We start from the raw sequence: 23,901 nt of genomic DNA on the forward strand, positions 1-23,901 counted from the left end.
TTCTCTACCCGTAGGCCGGGGCTGTCCTGTGAAGTATATGAAGGGCGTTCGGCCGTCGCGACTTCATTCTAGTGGTTACAGAGCGCGAGGGAAGATCATCCTGCTCCTCCCTCTGAACCTCGTTACAGTTCACATCTCTTGTAATGGACGGCAGCACGTTGTCCTTTTGAAGGAAAATCTGTCTCGTGTTGGGGAGGACCAGCAGCTACCACTGGTCCCTACTTCGTCTGTGATATGGATTTTGGAAGGCCCAGTTTGTGTAGGCAATTGAAATCGTCGAGAGAAATTCGCAGCCACCTCTGAAGAAGAAGAAGGAAGGAAGTTTTTCTCCTCCTTTGCCTTGGAACAAACAGCCTTGCACTGGCGTAGCTTGCCTTCCTTGTTGGAGATAGGCCACTACCGAGTTGTGATACATATTTTCAAGGGAAGAGGAACAACTATTGCCTTTCATTCCGCTCGTCTAGTCAAATCAAGCCTGCCAAAGGAGTTCAATCTATATCGAAGGATTTCTTTTGTGACGTTAAGACCGCCGACATGGATACGTTATTAAGTGATATCAGTTGTGCCGTTGGGGGGGATCACGCCCAAGCCTTGTTGTCCACCAACCCTCTCCTTTACTCCGGGTCTGCGTCCGATCCCCAGGCTTCCCTCCTGGAGGCTCCCGATCACAGCCTCACTGTGCCCATACTCTTCCTCCAGGGTCTAGTCCTTTTGCTTTACTGGTACAATGGGCACAATTCAGTCGATTCTTACGTCATTCGACTTTTGCTCAATCATCATTGATTCAGTTTTCGATTCATTTTATGTTGTTGTCCTCTCATTCATTCACATAACATTTTCATATCTCACTATGTTAATATTTCTTTTTTTTCCTTTCTCACAGTTCAGATTATTGAATTTTGTTGCAAAGGGGAAATTGTGAAAGTCTAAAGCATTATTTTTGTACTGAAAATTGTTTGACAGAGTTTATTAAAGGTAAATGACTGTGATATACATCTAAATGGAGAACAAGATTTCAAAATGGAAAGAGATGGTTTTTGGAAACAGTTGAATTCATCTCTTCAGATTATGAAAATCAGGAGGTTGCAGTGTCCTGTTTATGTTTAATGTCAGTGTTATTTGCCTCTTGTTATGATGGAGGCCTCTGTTAGGACCGCCACTGGATTATTGCTCATTTTCTTATGCTTCCATGCGCAACTTTATAGTAAGACTGTGATATAGAAATGGTGCTCTATGGCATGTTTAGAAGTAAATAAGGGACACTAGCAATGGAGAATGGAGGAGTGGATTCTCAAGATAAATCTAACCCTCCCAAATCTGACAAGGAAAATACCAAAGGAGACCAACAGCAGGATCCCCAAAATCCTGTGTATTCCCGGGAGGTAACACTTCAGGCTCACTTCACCTTTGGTACTCCTTCCATGGCACCTGTGCAGTACGCTCATGTTACACCCACCTCTACCTCCTCTCTGAGTGGGCGGCCCCTAATGGCCAGTGGAGCTCCAGCGGAACAGTGGCGGTGGACAGGTGATGGGGCTTCTGCTGGAGCCCAGTGCTCCATTACATGTGGTCGAGAAGGACTAAACTATGACCTACAATGCCCAACCCTCCAACAATATTCAAGGCATTCCCCTTATCCCATGCACAATTTGTGATTACTTGGTGGCAGGACATCCTGACCATCATATGCCCACCATCACTACCACTACAGCAACCTCCTCTTCAGCCATCCCTGGCACTTCCACTGCACTACCCATCACTACTTGTTTTACCTCAACTCCTGCAAGTCCTACCTTTACTCAAAGTCTTGTGGATCTCAGCAAGCCTCAAGAACAGTCTCCAGCTCCTCGTAGCTTGACTTTCTCCGGGAGTCTTGATCGTGCCACCCAGCGTCCAGTACAACAGCGCCCCTATGGGAGACGCTGTAAAAGCACAGCTCATATCATCTTACAGAACAATGATATTCAGGTACCCAAGGAAACTCGTCCTCATGAGTTTCACTCCACATCAAGGGAAGGGAAACCTTCTAAAGAACCAGACATAGAGCGGCCAGCCTCAGAGCCACGGGGAAGGGCCCGCCATCGTGGAGGGCCTGAAACTCGCTTCACAGGTGTAGGGGCATTTGCATCTGGAGGATGGGAACGGCTCCATCCTGTGACAGAAGAGCAAGATCGACGCAGCATGTTTGAAGGTGGAGTAGGAGGTGCCCATGGGCCATCGGTTGGACCTGTTCTTCAACCGCCATGCTGTCCATGCCACCCACTGCACAGCACTCTACTCGTTTATGTCCAGTTTAACTCATGAACGTACATGCCATGCTTGTGCACATTCTCACCATCACCATCACCATTCTCCCTGTTCACCATCTCATATCCGCTCTCAAGTGCCTACGATTCATCCTTGCAGTCATTCAGAGGCGGTGTGTGGACATCCATCAAAGTCCCCTACGACCCAAACTTTCAATTCTCATAGATGCTATGAAGGTCAGCCGGGGGCGCCAAGACGTCCAGACCAGAAGAATACTGGTCCCCCACCAGCTTCCACTGCATCACAACGTTTGGTTCCACCAGAACGTCAACAGGGGAAAAAAACGTTCTCCATCTCCAGGGTCGCAGCCACGTAGACATCGTTCTCCAGTATCTCCTGAGAGTTCTTCATCACCAGAACGTCTTGGACGTCCTGTAGGAGTAGAACAACCACAGACTACTCCTCAGTTGCCTCGTCGAGTGCCACGAATGGGAGCTGCTGCTGCTGCTGCGGCAGCTACATCAACTGCAGGACCTAGTGGTTATTCAGCTACTCAGGTACATGTCGTGTACAGTGTACGTCTCCCTTCAATGCAAAGTGTGTTGTCCCAAAGATATGATATCCCATTTTGTCTTCGTCTGCAAATGCAGCTCCTTTTTGTAGATCAAATGAATACTGTTTCATCAGCTTCCATCATTTCTTCATTATTTCTGTACATATCTGTATTTTATTCATCAGAATAACCATATGTTTTTTTACATGATCTCATTTGTGATATCACATTTTTGTTGTTGATATTTGTAAATAATAATAAAAGTAAAAGACTGAATATATCCTGTGTATTGTGTGTGATCCCTACCTCCTGCTACATGGCACACGCTAGTCCTACTCTTAAGATAATGACTTTTTATTGGTTGGCATAAAGGACTTTTCATTGTCACATTTGATGAACTGGGAAATAGAGTACATGTTGGAATTGAGGCGTAGAGAGAAAATTTATCAAGGTAACGTTATATAAGGTGTACAAAATATTACTGAGGAAAGATTCAAGTGGCAGAAGTAAATTACTCGTGGGTTTAAACTTGAATGGTTATATTTATTTTTGTTGATCTTTGAAATATATTTCGTTGCCAAATATTTTATCTGAAATTAGATATTTATTATATTTTCGATCAGTTTTGAAGAGAAGAGGGTGTAATACTCCTTCTGTTGGAATTGCCATAGTTAATGAAGATTTTAAAAAGCCTTTTATGTAATGGACTATGATAAAACAAGAATTTGATTAGTTATTGCTGAGACCACAGGTGATGAAATCATTACTTAGTCACCAAGAAAAAGAATGATTATACAATGAAGAAGAACAAATGTGGATGGACCAAAAAAGGTTTCTTGTTTCCACCAAGCGATCTATGTGCATTGGTCCCCTTAGTTATTACAGTAAATATCAAGGGATTATCATATTATTATGGTCTTTGGTCGTGTTATTTTGACATTGATCTTGATTTTAGAAATAGGTTTAGATTTAAAAGACTGCTTTCGAGTATCGTCAATTTTAAGTGTATATACTGTATTGTGCAATCTGTGAATTACAGGTCTGTCCATCTCGTTAGGTCTGTTGTGAATCAGGCGTGTACGTGTGTGTGTGTGTATGCGGAGAGGATAGATTTTTCTTATAATAGTTTTTCAGTGTGTGTATTGTGTAGGAGAGAGAGAGAGAGAGAGAGAGAGAGAGAGAGAGAGAGAGAGAGAGAGAGAGAGAGAGAGAGAGAGAGCTGATGTTAGCAACAGCAACAATTCCCGGAACTTCCATAAGGATGGGTCATCCACTACCCACCTCGTCTGCATTCCTTGCCACTCATTAAAAAAAAAGCTCCTCTCTCTCTCTCTCTCTCTCTCTCTCTCTCTCTCTCACGAATGGTCATCAAAGAAGTCTTCCTAGTATGAGCAGTATTAAGGATTTCCCAGCTTCTTTCGCTTGATGCCCTCTCTCGTTTTATTTCTTTGTGTTTTCGTTGTATACATCTGTATCCGGGTTTTATAGTTATGCCTAGGTTAGTTACAAAAAAAATCAGCGATTTAGCAAAAATTCATGTTTTATTCTTTGCTACGTATTTAATGAAATATTTAAAGTAATGTCTATTAATAGTTCCCTGACATTAAATTGGTTTTTCTTTTATTCCCTCTTTGGTTGCGTACTTAAGAGGACTTGCTCTTTAAAATAGACTTGTAGTTCGCTACAAAATGTGAAATAGAATTCTCTCTCTCTCTCTCTCTCTCTCTCTCTCTCTCTCATATATATGCAAATGCCAAATCTCTTCCAGCATTTTTGAGTGAACATCTTAAATTTATTTCTTTTGCTCAATTTTCTTCTAAACTCCTGGTACTCTTCGGGTAATGGCGATGTTCCACAGCCTCTGGAAATGTGGTTGTGATTAATACGCTGTAAAGATTCTGATTGTCGGCAGAATTAGGTTACTGTTGTTTGTCTGAAGTTGTGGACGACCAACCTTAAATCGGTTACTGTGACGGACGAAATCAGTAAATTTACTATGAACGGTGGTTATTAGATACTATGTTTAATTAAATGAGAGAGAGAGAGAGAGAGAGAGAGAGAGAGAGAGAGAGAGAGAGAGTTGATGTGGAGTTTCTAGTGTAATTCTTGCCAGCTTAAGATATAATTTGACATGCTCTTCATACTACACATTTTATTCTTAGACTTATATTTCCTGTTTAGAATTAAGACGTGCCGATTAAAGCGTGTCCCAAAAAATGTGAGAACATAATCATCAAAATTTTATAGGATCATTTTGTTTCTATTTTGTTATTGTTGTTATTATCAAACACGAATTCCTCTGGGACAAAATAAGCTCAGAAAGCCATTTGCATACAAAGCAAGCTTTCCGCGGAATTAAATACCCATTTACAAATATATTAGATTAAGTCATGCAACTAAGAAGTTATACATACAGATAAGTCAACAAAAATAAATCTCAGAAAAGTAGAGAGAAAGTCAAATCCAGCCACTGAACAGAGAAAGGTCATATATATGATACGCACAGTATTCATCATGCTCAAAATAGCGGAAAACCGCAAATGCTTTCTGAAGCAGAGCGATAACTATATCCTGACGGGTGACGGGTCATATGCATTCCGAAGCCTTGGAAGATAAAGAATGGCGTTAGCCAAGATTAAGGATTGCTCAAACAAGAGGATCTGAGTAAACATCTTGACCGACAAATTGGATGACTAAGGAGGCAGATAAATCTCTTAACTGAGGAATTAACCAATTATACAAAGTGGCTACGTCACTCGACTCTTGAGAATAGGCCGGTTAACAAAGGATGACATAACACTTCGGAAAATTGCATTGGGTGCTTAGTAGATCTTCGTAACCATTAAGTTTTATTTCAGCTGTGACGAAGATGTGGAATGATCTTCCTAATCAGGTAGTTGAATCGGTGGAACTTCAAAAGTTCAAACTTGCAGCACATGTTTCTTATGTTGAACAGGCTGACAAAAGTCTCTTATAAATTAGTTTATATATGAAAGATCCATTTTAATGTTACTGTTCGTAAAGTACCTATTTTCATTACTTCTCTTGTAGTTTATTTATTTCTTTGTTTCTTTCCTTTCCTGTCTAAACAGTATTCATGGAAGTCGGTTACTTTGGGAATGTTGAACGCTTTGCTGAAGAATGAGTAAACAAAAGAAGGGGATCCGTAATATTGTTCTTATTATTATTATTATTATTACTATCCAAGCTACAACCCTAGTTGGAAAAGCAAGATGCTACAAGCCCAGGGGCTCCAACAGGGAAAAATAGCCCAGTGAGGAAAGGAAATAAGGAAATAAATAAATGAAGAGAACAAATTAACAATAAATCATTCTAAAAACAGTAACAACGTCAAAACAGACATGTCATATATAAACTATCAACAACATCAAAAACAAATATGTCATAAATAAACTATAAAAGACTCATGTCCGCCTGGTCAACAAAAAAGCATTTGCTCCAACTTTGAACTTTTGAAGTTCTACTGATTCAACCACCCGATTAGGAAGATCATTCCACAAATTGGTAACAGCTGGAATAAAACTTCTAGAGTACTGCGTAGTATTGAGCCTCGTGATGGAGAAGGCCTGGCTATTAGAATTAACTGCCTGCCTAGTATTACGAACAGGATAGAATTGTCCTGGGAGATCTGAATGTAAAGGATGGCCAGAGTTATGAAAAATCTTATGCAACATGCATAATGAACTAATTGAACGACGGTGCCAGAGATTAATATCTAGATCAGGAATAAGAAATTTAATAGACCGTAAGTTTCTGTCCAACAAATTAAGATGAGAATCAGCAGCTGAAGACCAGACAGGAGAACAATACTCAAAACAAGGTAGAATGAAAGAATTAAAACACTTCTTCAGAATAGATTGATCACCGAATATCTTGAAAGACTTTCTCAATAAGCCTATTTTTTGTGCAATTGAAGAAGAAACAGACCTTATATGCTTCTCAAAAGTAAATTTACTGTCGAGAATCACACCTAAAATTTTGAAAGAGTCATACATATTTAAAGAAACATTATCAATACTGAGATCCGGATGTTGAGGAGCCACCGTCCTTGACCTACTTACAATCATACTTTGAGTTTTGTTAGGATTCAACTTCATACCCCATAATTTGCACCATGCATTAATTCTAGCTAAATCTCTATTAAGGGATTCACCAACCCTAGATCTACATTCAGGGGATGGAATTGGTGCAAAGAGAGTAGCATCATCTGCATATGCAACAAGCTTATTTTCTAGGCCAAACCACATGTCATGTGTATATAGTATGAAAAGTAATGGGCCAAGAACACTACCCTGTGGAACACCGGATATCACATTCCTATAATCACTATGGTGCCCATCAACAACAACTCTTTGAGATCTATTACTTAAAAATCAATAATAATGCTAAGAATTATTCAGTTACACAGTATTCATAGGAACAATTAATCCAAACATCGATTAAAGTGTTCTGCACAACGAAAAAAAAGTAAATGATAATTCCAATGAAAAATAAAGTTGGGTAATATTGTAAACGATTTTTCAGTGAGATAGATATGCCCAGTGAACAAAGGTTAGTATAACTGTTTTTTAAGGTTACTAAGCTGTGAAGTACTATTCCAAATGAATAAAAATATGTATTTCATAACGGGTTGTGATGGCCTATTAGAAACGTTCCTGCCTGATGATCGCCAGACTGGGGTTCGAGTCGTGCTCAAACTCATTAGTTCCTTTAGTAGCTGCAACCTCACCATCCTTGTGAGCTGAGGATGGGGGTTTGGGGGAGCCTATAGGTCTACCTGCTGAGTCATCAGCCGTCATTGCCTAGCCCTCTTTGATCCTAGCTTGGGTGGAGAGAGGCTTGGGTGATGATCATATGGTCAGTCTTTAGGTCATTGTCCTGCTTGATAGTGCAGTGTCACTATCCCTTGTCTCTGCCATTCACGAGTGGCCTTTAAAACCTTTATTAGTTGCAGAATCTCATAACAGCAAATGGAAACACTTAAGCGTGAGAAGAGATTTGTACAATTTTTATTGAAAAGTCTTGATAGGGAATGGTTATGATACAAATATCGAAAAGCCATTCATATAAACAAATATAACAACATTCATGCAAATGCATTCGTATCCTGAGATATACAGTAGACTGTTCCAGTATTTTTATAATATGAATCTACTGTATATAGTCTACGGACAATGAACATGCCTTTCGGCTTTAATATGAGCGTGTGCTCTCTCTCTCTCTCTCTCTCTCTCTCTCTCTCTCTCTCGATTTCATATATTTATGTATTTCATTTATATATATACTGTATATATGTGTGTGTGTATGTATATATATAATGATGCATTATATATTATATATATATATATATATATATAATATGAACTAAAATTTACATAATCCCATGCTAAAAGATCAAGGAAGAATAGGTTAATATAGGAAGTCAAATGGCAACGGCCATAAGAATAATTTGCTCGAAAATTTGAAAGTAATAGAGAAATCTGTGGCTTCTAACCTTGTTTGGTAAGGGTATTATTACACCATTTCCATTTTCAAGGCTCATTAACATTTGTTTGATTCTCTCTCTCTCTCTCTCTCTCTCTCTCTCTCTCTCTCTCTCTCTCTCTCTTTGAGTGCTCAGCCATTTATTTTCAAATAAAGCGGGACCACTCAAACTTCAGCCTGCTGTTGTTGAGCCTGAATTGTAAATCCTGCACCTGGTTGTTAGTAGAATGATGCGGGTTCCTATTCATAGAGAGAGAGAGAGAGAGAGAGAGAGAGAGAGAGAGAGAGAGAGATGTATGTTTATTTGTCAGTCAAATGTATACCATCGAAGAGAGCCCTTCGTTGAGACAATCCTTATTTAACCAGTGTGAAGCCGTTCATATCCTGCTCATAAATTGTCGCCTCTCTCTGGGTTCATCCATGATTTTGTGGTAAAACTATAATAACATTTTAGGTTACTGAAATATAAAGCCCCTTAAGATTATATTATTATTACTAGTTGGAAAAGCAGGATGCTACAAGCCCCAGAAGAGCTCCGACAGGGAAAAATTGCCAAGTGAGGAAATGAAATAAGTAAATAAATAAACTATTTCTTCAGGAAGAATACAGCTGTTTTATATCACTGCTGAGTATATTTATACATCCATAGTGAATCTCTTGCGACTTTTCTTTTCGTTCGTCTTCTGTTCAGTATTGAATAAAGTTTGGTTAATATTATGAACGTAGGCCTTTAGTAGTTTACGCAACCAGTAAAAAATGACAGCTGAATATTTAGACAGATGCACACACGCGCACCCCAACTCACCAGAGTATGACTACTTCAATTCTTCCTACCCGAGTAACAGGGAGAGTGAAGCTTGACCGGGAAAAATTCATATTTATATATATATAGCCAGACTTGTACTTTATTATATAGCGAGATAGTGCAAATCGAAATATGGTACAAAAGCACACGAGACCATCTAACTCAAAAGGCATTCTTGTCTTTGATGTGACATTTGCTCATAAACCTTAGAAGCAACTGAAGCTTTATACAAGCTCATTGTGATAATTTGAAACCTAATTTGTTTGGCTTTAACGTTTTATTCTTCTAAAGCCTAAACAGTTTTATTTATTTTTCGAAATGCACGCGGCAGTCCGTCGCGAAGGTGGCACTGCCATGAAGCCCTTTCTGGCCCTGTGCCATTTGGTCGGTCGCCTTCCTTTTCTCGAAGGTGGTCGTCTCGGTTTTTCGCTTCCCGGTGTGTGTGTGTGTGTGTGGGGGGGGGGGGGGGGGGGGGGGGGCTGGGCTGGGCTGGGCTGGGCTGGCGATGCAGCTGGGGGACTGATGCCCCATCTGCATATTCTGAGAAAAAACTTCGCCTTAGTTCTTGTTGATAACACTTTCTTCATTGGGTTTCGCACTTTATAGTGACCCGATGTTCTTCGTACTAGACCATTATGTCGCAAGGCTTGGTGGAATCCTTTTTGTAATTGCACTACGTGCATTCTAATGGAATATATAAAAAAGGGAACATTTGCCTGTAAATTCTTCACAAAATATGGAAATCTGATTAAAATATGGAAATCTGATCAAGAATAAGCTTGGAAAGTTTATCATGAAAGCAGAATGTCCACTTATTCCTTTTAGATATTCTCTTTGTTTTGTTAAGAGACTTTTCGCTTGGCATATTGCATTAGCATTTTATTCTATTGCTTATTAAGTTAAATGGAATTCTTCCTTGGATTTTATTAATTTTCGCTATGCAAGGTAAGCTAATATTCGCTTTAGTCAACTCTTTAGACTTGCTAGTAATTTTGTTATTTATCTAATGTTGAAAAATCGGTTAAATACTCAGGAATATCCTGATTTTTTTTCGGTACATTTGATTTTATGTCGAAGTGTTTTAAGCAGAACGCGTTGGTGTGTTAAGGTTGACAATGTGTAGTAGCTATTAAAGTGTCTTAAATTCTCTCTTGAAACCAGACGCAACATATTTTTGTGTCGGATGATCAGGAATGAGATTTATCCGTATAATACAAAAGAGAATAAATCAAGAATATTTTTCTCGTGCTGCCTTTAAATACTGTTTGTGTAAGCTATATCTATATATACACACACACACACACACACACACCACATATATATATATATATAGCGTCCATAAAGTCTTCACAATTTAGAAAATATATTACAGTATCTTTCTGTGTACTCTGCACTTACCAAGTTGTTTATCATATTGCGTTTTTATTTCAAGTACCCTGCTTATGAAAGAGGTGCTGGTAAAGGAAACCCCAAAAAGGGCTACTCCTCAAGAAAAGGCACGGTGTGTATCATGGTGCATTGGAACAGAATAAGGTACGACGCATACTCTGCAAAACTACAGAACACAAGAAATTTAAGAAGACGAACATTGTTGGATAAAGGGACGAGTGGATGACCAAGAACATCTGAGGAAAACATTGTTCGTGTATTGTACGCATGAAAAGTGTAACTACAGGCACTTGGACAAAATGTTAAACCTAGACGAAAAGATTTGGGAGTTAATATGCTGGAATGAATTTCATCTTAATTTTCTGGAGTGATGAGGCAACCTTTCATGTTCTCTTCCTTGAGGTTACACTCAGGCACTGTATTCTATCTTTTTCCTTATTTCCTTTCCTCATTGGGCTATTTACCCTGTAAAGCCCTTGAGCTTATAGAATCCTGCTTTTCCGGTTAAGGTTGTTATTTAGCAAATAATAGGGCCAATAATAATAATAGAAATAGTAATAATGATAATAATAATATATAATGTGACTAGGAACTTCACTATGATAATCCAAAGGTGAATATCTGATGTAGGATCATGCACAATTGAATCTTTGGTCCCTTTTTCTACAAGACTTCAATTACTGCAAATGTTTACCTTGATCTTTTGACTGAATATGTGGCACCACAACTAGATGACATTCAACCAAGCCTCATTTTCTGCCAAAATCGTGTGTCCCTAATTTAATTGTTTCTATACTGGTGGATTGAATGTATGGTCCAATTCCCTGGCCATCTTGTTCCTCAGATATCACTCCCCTGAACCTTTGTCTATGGGGTTACATTAAAGGCATTGCGGATTGAACAAAAGGTACAAGATGATACTGATCTCAAGCAAAAAATCACTGATCACATTGCCCTCCATTGATGAGGCTATGCTTTAACGTACACGGCGAGAAATCGAGTACTGTCTCGATGTGCTTCATGTAACTAATGATGCCCATATAGAGGTTTATTAAGCGAGTCAAAACCAATGCAGTATCTACTACTGATTTTATAGTAATATCTGCATATTTACCTTGCTTTTGTAATTTATTCACGTTGTAAAGAGACTATGGACATGCTGTGTATACACACACATACACACACACACACTATATATATATATATATATATATGTGTGTGTGTGTGTGTGTGTGTGTGTATGTGTGTGTTTGTGTGTATGTATGTTTGTAAGTTCGTGTAAATATTCTAAATATTCTCTCATACAATAGGTACCAAGTATGAATTCCTATAATGTTATAAAATCCATGAAACTCAACTGCGTGGGGGAATATTTTTATATATATTTTATCTTTGTTCAGTGAGTTAGATGACATAGAAATGTTATAGGAAATTGAATTTTAAAGTTATAATCCCGACAAAGTATGATTTGTGTCTTTGTTTTTTTTTTGTCGAGATCAGTTTTTATTTATGTAGACGGGGAAAATGCATAGTCCAGTTACTGATACACACATCCAGATTCCTGTTCTTTATGCCATCCAGACCATGTCGAAAATTTCCAAGCCATAATAACGGTTTGTTTCCCTTCTGCGTTTTGAGGTGAAAGTCTTGCTTTTGTTCCCCCAAACCTAATTTTTAAGATTACAGTTAAGGTTTTGAGATAACTGAAATTTTTTTAGCATAATACCTAGCTTTGCTTAAATGTGACGGCTTCTCTCCCTTTTGCAATGGGCTTATTGTATATTGATGCAAGTATAATGGAAAGTCATTCTGATTTTGCCATTTTTCAGTTGAAGTATTTACTAAATTGTAATATTCATTAAATAAATTATGATTATGGTAAAGGAAATGTTCTACTTGAATTTATATATATGAGGGTAGCGAGTGCCTGTTTAGGCAGGAGTGTAGTGTGATCATGGGTTCGCAGGGTGAAGGTGGTCCGTCCCTTGGCACCCGAGAACGTGGCTCCCGTACAACTAGAACTCGACCTCGTCCTCGCACCATACACATCGACGTCTATTGCAGTTCTTCATCCGAGATAGAATCCTCACCGCCGTCTTCGCCTGTCTCTGAAGATAGTTTGGAATCAGGCCCAAGAAGGCCTCATGCTGTTGTCGCTTTGGGGTCAAAGCAACGTAGGAAAACCGAAATGAATTTAGGCAGAAGTCATTATCGACCACTTGAAGAAAAGGCTTCTAGTTTCGTTTATTCCCGTGGTCGAAGCCGCCGAACACATAGTGGTGGGCGGTCTGCCTTTATCACGGATGATGTATTACCTCTATGTGCATCACCACCACTACCACAGATGGAAGACAAGGAAACTAGTCGTGATCAAGAACCTGCTAGGATGGATAAAATATATCTTTCAGACACAGAACCAACTACAATCAGGTCTCCAATCCCCATGCCTGCTCCTTCTGAACAACAGCAACGACCAACTACACTCAGGGTTCCTTCTCCACCTCTTCCACGAAACTTGGAGAATTCTGGTATTATACCACACAGCAGACACTCTAGTTTGTCCTACCTCAGTAGTCCATTAGAAGTAGTTGATCCATGGGAGGGTGAGCCTGAGCCTGAATTGCCTTCGTCGGCTTTATCATGGCGTGGTAGTGAATTTGAAACGTCTACACCTCGTTTAACGAGCGAGATGGATTTGCCTTCTCCTAGACCCACATCAGAGTTATCACTCTCATCTCTCCATGAAGCATTTTATGAGGCTGAGCCTGAGTTGGCAGAAGTACAAAGCACTCTTGGAATGCATGACTCTCCTAAGCAGTGGCGCTCTCCACATTTGGAGAGACAGAAATACATCCAAAAAGGTCAAGAACAAAGGTATAGGGAAGCTCTGAAGAGGCGCGCTCAGAAGGAACATGAGCGGTCTCACACTACCACTCCAACTAATGTAGCAGAACTAGCAAAGTTACCTGCATTTAAAGATTTTTCAAAGGAAGATCTGAAAGTTATTTCAAAATCTCTTGAGAGACGAGAATCTCAACAATCAGCAGAAACACATAGTCCTTTTGGAATAGCAGAGGATGGTAGCCAGCCAGTAGAAAGAAGAGAATCAAACCGTTTGTTGGAATGGATGCAGCAGTACAAAGCCCAAGAAAGAAAGCAGTCAGTTATGTCCCAAGATATGAAAGATTCAGAATCACTAGGATATGCGGAATCTGGCAAATCCTTAGACCGAACTGATTCTTTCACAAGTTTTGAGAGCAGAGAGTCATATGGGACTGTTGAAAGAAGAAAGCCAAGTAGTAGAGTGAATGGAGAAGTAGAATGTAAAGAAAAGTCATTGAAAGAACAAAAGGATTCAACAAAATCCATGGAATTGAAAGATCTTATCAGTTTCATAGAAAGAAGAGAATCTACAAGATCTTTGGAAAGGAAGGACTCCAGCCGATCTAGAGAGATGGGCATTGGTAGTCAGAAAGAATATAGTGAGTCTGCTGTGGGCCTAGAAAGAAGAGAATCATTTAGAGGTTTTGAGAGAAGAGAGTTTAAAGTTGTAGAAAGGAAGGATTCAAGTAAAAGTAGCAAAAGAGACTATTCACCTAGCATGCCAAGAAGAGATTCAGGGAGATCTGATGACCGAAGAGGATCTTCACGATCCCTGGAGGTAAAGGACCGGGGTATTTACCTAGAAAGGAAAGATTCCAAAAAACATCTTGAGCGATCTGTATCTGACCGTCGAGCTGAGCCAAGGCAAACTGCCTATGTTGATAGATCTGAATCGTACTCTGCATCAGATCACAGGTATCAGTCAGAGAGACATGAACCATACACTCGTATTGAAAAACAAGGATCCAAAGCAAGCTCACATGGATCTTTAGACAGGAAACGTTCAACTAGTTTTCTTGAAGAGCTTTTAGATAGAGAAGAATCCTCAAGATCAGGCTCGGTGGAATGGCAGGATGTTATATCCACTGTCAGACGACGATTATCAGCTTGCGCTCGTCAAAGCCCAAAGAAAGAACCTATAAAGTCTTCTGAAACTGAAACTGCTTTTGAAAGTCACATGTCAGGGAGAATATCAGCTCCTCTATTTCCACACACTACTGGATCTCATATACCTCAAGGTTCCAGGGGAGACCAGTTCCAAGATGATAATGACCCACTCACCACTACTGTTGGTGGAAGACTGATAAATATTGGCCTGTTTCGTCATTTGCCAAGATTCCCATTTAGTCAAACTGTTCCTGTCCCTGCATCTCGAATGATGGAAGTCAGGACTGCATATAGACCAGAGCAGCGGAAGTTTGTACGACCACAGATGTTTGGAGAGATGATCCTTTCATATCCAAAGCGAAGAGGGATCCACTTTGGTCCCCCAAGGAATCCTCAGTGCTCTTGTGAAAATTGTTGCAGTTGGGCTCAGCTGTCCTCGGGCACCCCACACTTTGGTAGCCATCTTCGAGCTTGGTCAATGACTGATCTTGGGGCAGAAGGCAGGGATGAAAGCATAATGGTGGTCCCACAGCCGAGCTCCTATCCTGGCACCTCTCTAGTCCGTAACGGCAGCAATGTCAGCGACAGCGCAACCCTCCCCCATGTAGGTAAGCCATGTATACTAGACACCAACTCCCACCTTTCCCAACTCATCCATTCCCTAGCCTTCTCCCAATGGTATTCCTACCAGTTTCTTGAGACCTTGCCACCTTTTCCCATAGGACTTTCCCCGACCTCTCCGTCCACACTCGCTACCCATCATTGGATCATGTCTCACGTACCACTCGGCTCCACCTCCAACAAACATGACACCACATAGTTGCAAAATCAGAATGGAAGGTTGTAGCCTTCACTTCTCTTAATCATGTTCACCAGCTGTGTGCATTTTTTTTATATTTATTCCTAACAAACATTTATTGTTGAGTGAGGGTTTATTTATATGAGCAGTGTTCAGTGTGAAAATGTTACTTGCTGTGAGTTACTTAATCATGCTATCGTAACTGTATTGTAGAGTAACCATGTTTAGATAATCTTGTGTGTAACACAGTAAACTTTTTATTTTATTTATCGATGCATTCTTATTGATATGTTTTAACATTATGCTACTTATTAATGCCAGTTTTATTACCTAACCTTATGGAAAATGTAGCAAGGTAACTAATGCTGTCGTCTGTACCCTTCCTCTCGTCCCTACAGGCTCAGCAGAGATTGGAGGAGAGCAGTCATAAACTGGATCTCATCCGACTTTCCTTGGAGCGACTACGGGGAGATCTACCGCAGGGTTCCTTAATGGCCGGGGAGGTGAGGATTAACTTTACGGGAACTCTAAGGTAGCAGCGTCGTTTTTAACGACGTTGTTGTGTTGGCTTTGCTGCGTGTTTGTGTAGATCCTTGTTTGTATGTGTATGGTCAGATTTGTTGTGGACGTGGGGTGTATATAGTTGATGTAATTTGTTGTTTGCCTGAATATTTTCCATATTTTTATATGTACCATTAAATTTCAGTCGTTTCTTGTTTAGCTTTAAATGCTACCATTCCCTATAGCAGTTTTATTCTATTTGCTTGGAATTTGCGGTAAGCATTTGAAAGAATTGTATCTGTAACTATTAAATTATTTTTAATTATACAGTTTATGCTATTCCAGTATCATGAGAAATACCATCCTGTAAATAACGATATTTATATAAGTGAGGTATAGCTAACCTTAACGAGTTTATTCGTGAAGAAAATATTGGAATGTTAAAAGGTTATTGTTTATTCATGATGAAAAGGTCAAGATGTCAAAGGCCACCATAAGTCAGAGCCTCGTGCACAGGGTATCTCATTGTACGACATGACGTCACTACTGGTGACAGTCATCGTTTGGAGTGTGACTTCACATCCTTTTGAGAATTACTGTAGTTGCTATCGTTGTCAAAAAGGCTTTTTTTTTTTTCTTTGTTAGTCGTAATTATTTAGTGTTTTTTAGGAAGTTTTTGTAGTTCTGAATTTTATATATTTGGGATCCAATTGTTTTGGAATTTATTTTATTTGTAGTTTTGTTCTTAGTTCTTACCAAGAAATTTCATTCTAATGATTTAGTAATAACTATTTAATCGCTTAAAATGTGAAATTCATGTTTCGTTATTTTCTGTTTTAAGTTCTTTTGATATATATATTTTTTATCATTCATTTTGGAGGTAAATTTTTAGGCATTTCTGTAAGGTTAGGGTTGAAGTTTTGATTTCATTTAACGTTAATATTTAATTGCGGGGAATTTTATGCTTAGTATTTGAGCCTATGATTTTAGGAATTGCAATGAAATTCTAGATAGATGTTTGCTTTTGAGATTTATTTACGTGTGGAATATTGAGTTGAATAATAGAAGAAGCTAAGTTAATAGTGGTCTGGGAGATTTTTTTTCAACAAGTACGAATTGAATTTATTTTTTGCATAAACATGTACCTAGGAAAGTCTCTTAGTCCCACGTAGTGATAGCGTATGTTAAGTGGAAGAATGAATATAGGTTATTTATTTGTTTTAGTGAATGAAGTTTTTGACTATGACATCATAGTTTAGCGAGGAGGTTTAATTAGATAATTTATCATAAGAAAATATTTCGTTTACGGTTGTAGTGCAGACGCCAATGTATGTGTAGAAGAATGTACCATTATTAATTACACACATACTAAGATAAATAGGTAGCTAAATGTATAGGACGCCAGTTTGACAGATAATAAAATTGATAGCAACAGTGGTTGAGATTGAAGTGTATATATGTAGTAAGGCTCTTTTATGTTATTGCAGAAATATCCTTTGAAAGGAGCGTGACGATAACGCTATTACGCACAATCTTAAAATCCGGTTCATGAATATTAAGGGAAATACCATACGATAGGACTTATTTAGTGGACTATACTTCCTGACTGGTGTTAGAAATTTGTTCTTGTCTTGAAAGAAATTTATATTTTTATATTTAGAGATAATATATTTCAGGGACAAATTTTGAACACAGAATCTTTATCTTTATATCAATGAATACTAAAAGAAATATCTTTATATCAATTAATACTAAAAGAAATTTTGCCTGAAAGTAATGGGAGATCTATGTGGCAAGGTAATTTCGAAAACTTGAGTAATACCTATCAATTACTCACGATCGACTGTGGTTTTTTTGGCTTGTGGATTTTTTGATTTTTTTTGTTTTTTTGTTTTTTATAGCCTCTAGTTTTATTGCTTATTGGAAATTTTCTAGTTACATGTTCTGATATGTACGTTAATTTATTATAAGCTTTACGACATGTTAAAGTGGTGCCTAGCTTTGTCTGTTTGTATTTTATGGAGGGTGTTTTGTTTTACTTTGTGTAGCGTAGCTCTTGTTTGTTGTTTGTCGTATTAGTGTTGCAATTAATTTCTAAATCGTACTTGGTGGCAAGTAATAGCATGTTTGAGTTTGTTTGTCTGTAAGGGTTTATCCGTGTATGTTATTACTTAGCAGATATATTGGTGTAATTTGTGTAGCTTACCTTTAGTTGTTTTAAGTAATTAAAGTTGTTTGTAGTGTTTAGAGGAAATTAGACAAGTTTATAGCTTTGTGTGGTTTGCTACTTATTTTTTCTGCCTTGTTCCCTTATCTTTGCATTTGTTTAGCTTAGCTTTTTATATATATTAAATATTTCAGTTGTCCTTATCTAGCTTTTTTGATTCCCTGTGTTGGGTTTAGCTTTTCTAGTCTACTTAATGTACATCATATGACATTTTAGTATAGCTTAGCTTCCGTACCATTACCAAACGTAAGTATTCACTTTTCCCTTTAATTTTTCATAGTTTTTCGAAAGTTTATAACCTAACAGGTTAGGATGCAATAAATTGGATGGTTAGTTAAGGGTTTAGTTGCAATGGGCCTTTATTAGGGGCATTTTATTTTCGAGAAAACTATTATAAAGATTTTTTTTTATGAAAGCTTTGTAGGATTCATTTCCCGTCAGCATTGGCATGGAGACGAAATGTCAAATGAAAGGCAGTGCCATTTGAGATGAAATATGAGTTGAATGAATAGTCTGTCACGCTGTTTTGTCTGTGTCGTCAGAGGAAGTTGTGGACATCGGCATGTTGGCAACTGTTGTGGAGAGAGAGAGAGAGAGAGAGAGAGAGAGAGAGAGAGAGAGAGAGAGAGAGAGAGAGAGAGAGAGCTGGGAAATTTTAGGAAAGGAAACCATTATAATTTTGGTTAAGTGTAACTATAAATGGTTTGTTGGAAGATATTTTCAGTCAGTGTATGTTTGAGAAAAAATATGGATGGTTTTTATGTGGAAAATATTGTTTTAGGAAACTTTGTTTATAAAATGCCGGTTATTTTATAGAACAGGGCTGATTTCCTTGTTGAAATTGGAAATATCTCCATAGGTCCTGTACGCATATGTCATTATCTTTTTGTCATGGGTTTTGAATTGTGGTCGAGTTGATGTGATACATTTACCAAAAAAGTAATCAAATTGACTAGCTGTAATTTTCAAAGATGTTGGTACTCAAAAGAGAGATGCATTCTATAATGATAAACATGATAGGGGAAGCATTGGGTTCTACCTTTGTTTGATAGAAAGATCGTGCAGGAAAGGTAGTGTCGTATATGGGAGAAGTGGTGGACTTCCTGTTAATGAGAGAGAGAGAGAGAGAGAGAGAGAGAGAGAGAGAGAGAGAGAGAGAGAGAGAGAGAGAGAGTTTATGAAATGAAGGGAAATTTATATAATATAAATATTTATGTATATATACTGTATATATGTGTATATATATGAATATATATATGTGTATATATATGAATATATATATGTGTATATATATGAATATATATATATGTATATATTTTATATATATATATATATATATATATATATATATATATATATATATATATATATATATATATATATATATATATATATATATATATAAATTACATGAGAGAGAGAGAGAGAGAGAGAGAGAGAGAGAGAGAGAGAGAGAGAGAGAGAGAGAGAGAGAGAGAGAGAGAGAGAGAGTTTATGAAATGAAGTGAAATTTATATAATATAAATATTTATGTATATATACTATATATATGTATATATGTGTATATATATATGAATATATATGTATATATTTTATATATATATACATATATATATATATATATATATATATATATATATATATATATATATATATATATATATATATTACATGTGAGAGAGAGAGAGAGAGAGAGAGAGAGAGAAGAGAGAGAGAGGAGAGAGAGAGAGAGAGAGAGAGAGAGAGAGAGAGAGAGAGAGTGAGTCTGGATAAGACAGGTGCCCAATGAATGAGCGCCATGAGCTGTTAACATGTAGCGTTTCTTTGTCTCCTAATGGGTATTGCAACTCGACAGGTGAAGCGCGAACTGGAGAATTCTCTGTCAGCATCTCCCTCGCCGGCCAACTACGTAAGCCTGTGCGATAAGGAGAACTATCCTAGCCGTCGCTCTCAAGCCCTACATAATAAAGGTGCCGCCGTCACTGGCAAGTTAGAAGTAAGGTGAGTGCCAAAAGATCTTCTCTCACCCACCCACCACCAACATCTTCAAAGTCGCCCCTTCCTTTTTTACTTCACATTTTATTATTATTATTATTATTATTATTATTATTATTATTAAATGCTAAGCTACAACCCTAGTTGGAAAAGCATGATGCAATAAGCCCAGGGGCTCCAATAGGGAAAATAGCCCAGTGAGGAAAGGAAACAAGGAAAAATAAAATATTTTGTCCGTCTTTGTCCCCCTCCTTTTTGACTTCACATTTTATTATTATTATTATTATTATTATTATTATTATTATTATTATTAAATGCTAAGCTACAACCCTAGTTGGAAAAGCATGATGCAATAAGCCCAGGGGCTCCAATAGGGAAAATAGCCCAGTGAGGAAAGGAAACAAGGAAAAATAGAATATTTTGTCCGTCTTTGTCCCCCTCCTTTTTTACTTCACATTTTATTATTATTATTATTATTAAATGCTAAGCTACAACCCTAGTTGGAAAAGCATGATGCAATAAGCCCAGGGGCTCCAATAGGGAAAATAGCCCAGTGAGGAAAGGAAACAAGGAAAAATAAAATATTTTGTCCGTCTTTGTCCCCCTTTTCTCCCTCCTATGATTCTCCGTTGTCATTTCCCACTTTTTCATTTGTTTATCCTTTTCTATATTTCTCTAGCACAATCATCACTTTTTTTTTTAAATTCTCTATATCATCCTGCCCTTTCTTTTTCTTTTCTCCCTCCTTAATATTATTTTCATCATCATCCATGCATCTATCATCTTACCCCTCCACACCCTTTTCTTCCTCTTCATTGATATGTGAAATGGATGTGTTAGAAACTGCTACTGTTCTTTAGAATAGTTCTGTCATTTCACGATTTTATTGATCCAGACTCTCTCTCTCTCTCTCTCTCTCTCTCTCTCTCTCTCTCTCTCTCTCTCTCTCTCTCTCTCTCTCTCTCTAGCCTAGCTGATAATTATAAGAATATATGCACAATGAAGAAAACGAAGGCCTCATAAAGTTTTCTGTCTTAAAACCTTTACAGTCCAGTTTCAGAATATTGTGTCCATAGTTACACCTAGTGATAGGTTGAACTCGTCTCATTTGAGATTAGATGTTAACTTTTTCATTTTCATCTAGTCTTTATTACCTCCTCCAATGAAGTTGGAAGGAGGTTATGTTTTACCCCTGTTTGTGTGTTTGCTAGTGAACACCTTCCTGGCCACAATTTTACTCGTAATGAAACTTGTAGGGATTAACTAAAAAGCTGGAAATGGTTAAATTTTGAGAGGTTAAGGTCAAAGGTCAAGGTCACTGCCAAGCAAAATGTCCAATAAATCAGCCATAAGTTTGGACATCATTGTCACAGAGGCTTCAAACTTGGTACATATTTGAGTGGGAAAATACCCGGAAATAAAAACATGTTAAGGTCGAAGATCAAGGTCGAGTCCATGGTCAAGGTCAAGCAAAAGATCAAGTTCCGGTCATCAACCAGGCGGCCTCAGTTTTAATCAGAATGTAATGAAAATTGCAGGGATTTAACTGTTGTGTAAAGAGCTGGAAATGATTAAATTTTGGAAGGTCAAATGCCAAAGTCACGGACAAGCAAAACGTCCATATCACGTAATGAGCCACAAGTTTGGACATCCTTGTCACAGAGACTTCAAACTTGGTTCATATTTTAGTGTATGAAAATCCACGCCAATTAAGAGATGTTAAGGTCAAAGATCAAGGTCAAGGTTGGCCAGGTTGAGAAAGCTTGCCGTGGCGGAGGTCTGCGCTCTACTCAGTGGCCCTCTAGTATTTAATATTTTGCCCCTCTCTCCATTTCTTAATTTTTCTTTCAGACCTTATGTGGATCAGTCATTTACGTTGGAAATCACACATTCAAGTGGCAACCAGTTGGATTTTCCCGCTTTAACTCTTCATTTTTGCAGTAATGTATATCTTTAATGAACCAGCAAATCCATACCAAGTTACTATGTTAATGTAAAAATAGTAATTTATATTTGCTGTATATCCTGCTTACTACAGGCAGACAACGACGTAAATATGGATTTTTTAAAATTTCTTTTTACTGAATCGGTTACATGATCTGAGGAACGGCACACTTTGCCTTGTACTTCAATGTTGAGAAGCCAGTGAATTATATAATTTTTTTTTTCAAACTTTCATCTGGCAGATGGATGATATAGTAAAAAGACTGAGTTCCATATTGTCAAAGAGATTATTACTTTACTTTCATCATCATAAACATTCCTTTTAGTCTGCTTTTCTTTTTATCTGGTTATATGTGAAATGAGGTCTCTTCATTCTTTTCTTTCCTGCACTGTGTGTGCATTAACTCCGATCAAGTCTTAGGTCTTTATCTATCCATTATTTCCAGGAGGTCTTGGATACCTAAATATGCTTCCATCACATGTCCAAACAATCTTGTTTTTGTGATGTTTTGTTTTTAGCTTCAGGAGACCGTATTTCGCCATTAATTCTTCATTCGTGATACGGTCTTCCACGATACAGTACAAAAATTTTACCATGAATTTTAGAAAGATAATGCTTAGTGAAAGTTGATTACCTACTGGTTCAATGTTACCTGGCCTTTTCAAATTGTTCCTTACTAAACTAGTTGCTGCTCCAAATCTTGGTTGCTTTGCATTTTATCATAAATAGAATCTTTTTTTGCTGGTGATACTTGTATTCATCATAATACAATATTTATCAAATTTGGGGCCTCATTAAACTATAACTAAAAATGTCTAAAACATTATTATTTAAGACTTTGCAATTTAAAGTCTTTTCTTGGGTTCCTAAGCCATTTTTATTAGTACAAACAAAGTAGAAGATTGAAAAGTAAAAGCTTCATGAAACCATTGATAAAGGAAGTCAAAACTTTTAGTTGAGAAGTGGTTATGAGTAAATTGATAATCTGCCACGCTGAATGGCCTAAATTCTATGAATTTAATCACAGATAATCTCGTAAAATAATTGTAAGCCTTTATTGATAACATTATCATAAGAGAACTGGTCAAGATGTCTTGTCTTGTTACAACTTTAGTAGCTATTTACATTCACTGGCAATATCATTGTTTTAAAACACAAAAAGTAAATGATACCACCATTTCTGTTATGAAGTACTTTTAGAGATTCAACTCCAGGTTTTAGATCTCAAAAAGTAAATTACACCACCATTTCTCTAGTGAAGTACCTATAGAGTTGCAGCCCCCATGTGTGTAACTTATCTCATAATTGTTTTATATTTTAAACAGATTAATTGGTGTACAAGACCTCCTTGAGGATGTCCCGGGTCGATCGCGTCGAGATTCCCACTCAGGCCCTTCTGACCTAAAATCTTTTATGAAAGGTGTCACAGGAAAATCTTCCAAATCGTATTCTGTTAAGGATGAAATTTCAAGTAAGTATTGTTAGCTGTACCATATTTCTTTTTTGTTTATTATATTTTTGTTTATTGTATTAAATATTTTTTTTGTAGCTTTACAGTATTTAACCTTATTAGTTTCTGTGAGGTTCCAAATCTCTTCACGAATAAAACCTGCTCAAGACAGAGCCGGAATTATGAGCTTAGTTTCAGCTTAATTTATCATATGTGGTAGATTAATTTTTTGTAATGGTTTTTGTAGCCTTTTGAGCTGATTAATGTATGAATATTATTTCCTTGAATCATCCTAAATATCCAGGGCTGTATGGTTCAAGCATGCGCTTAGCAATAAGAAAAATTTAAGAGTTTAACAAGATTTTAACTTGAAATGATACATACACCTTATCTCAAAATGTCAGTTTACAACTGTTTATAACCATGTTCAGTTTGCTTCATGTTTCTGGCTTTACTAAATGTGTTATCACTGGTTTTGTACAGCCCAGTATCAAA

At 37.6% G+C, this 23,901-nt stretch overlaps 1 protein-coding gene across 1 annotated transcript in view; it reads left to right on the forward strand.

Moving 5' to 3' along the window:
* Positions 1–52: 52 nt before the first annotated feature.
* LOC137623220 (uncharacterized) overlaps positions 53–23,901 on the forward strand; it is a 268,465-nt gene continuing 244,616 nt past the window's right edge. The window contains 8 exon segments of the mRNA XM_068353940.1: positions 53–1,583; positions 1,585–2,259; positions 2,261–2,581; positions 2,583–2,804; positions 12,466–15,093; positions 15,687–15,791; positions 19,872–20,017; positions 23,282–23,427. Of these exon segments, the coding sequence (XP_068210041.1) occupies positions 1,269–1,583; positions 1,585–2,259; positions 2,261–2,581; positions 2,583–2,804; positions 12,466–15,093; positions 15,687–15,791; positions 19,872–20,017; positions 23,282–23,427 (4,558 nt within the window). The 5' untranslated portion in view covers positions 53–1,268.

The sequence above is a fragment of the Palaemon carinicauda genome, chromosome 30 (assembly GCF_036898095.1).
Source record: "Palaemon carinicauda isolate YSFRI2023 chromosome 30, ASM3689809v2, whole genome shotgun sequence".
Lineage (NCBI taxonomy): Eukaryota > Metazoa > Arthropoda > Malacostraca > Decapoda > Palaemonidae > Palaemon > Palaemon carinicauda.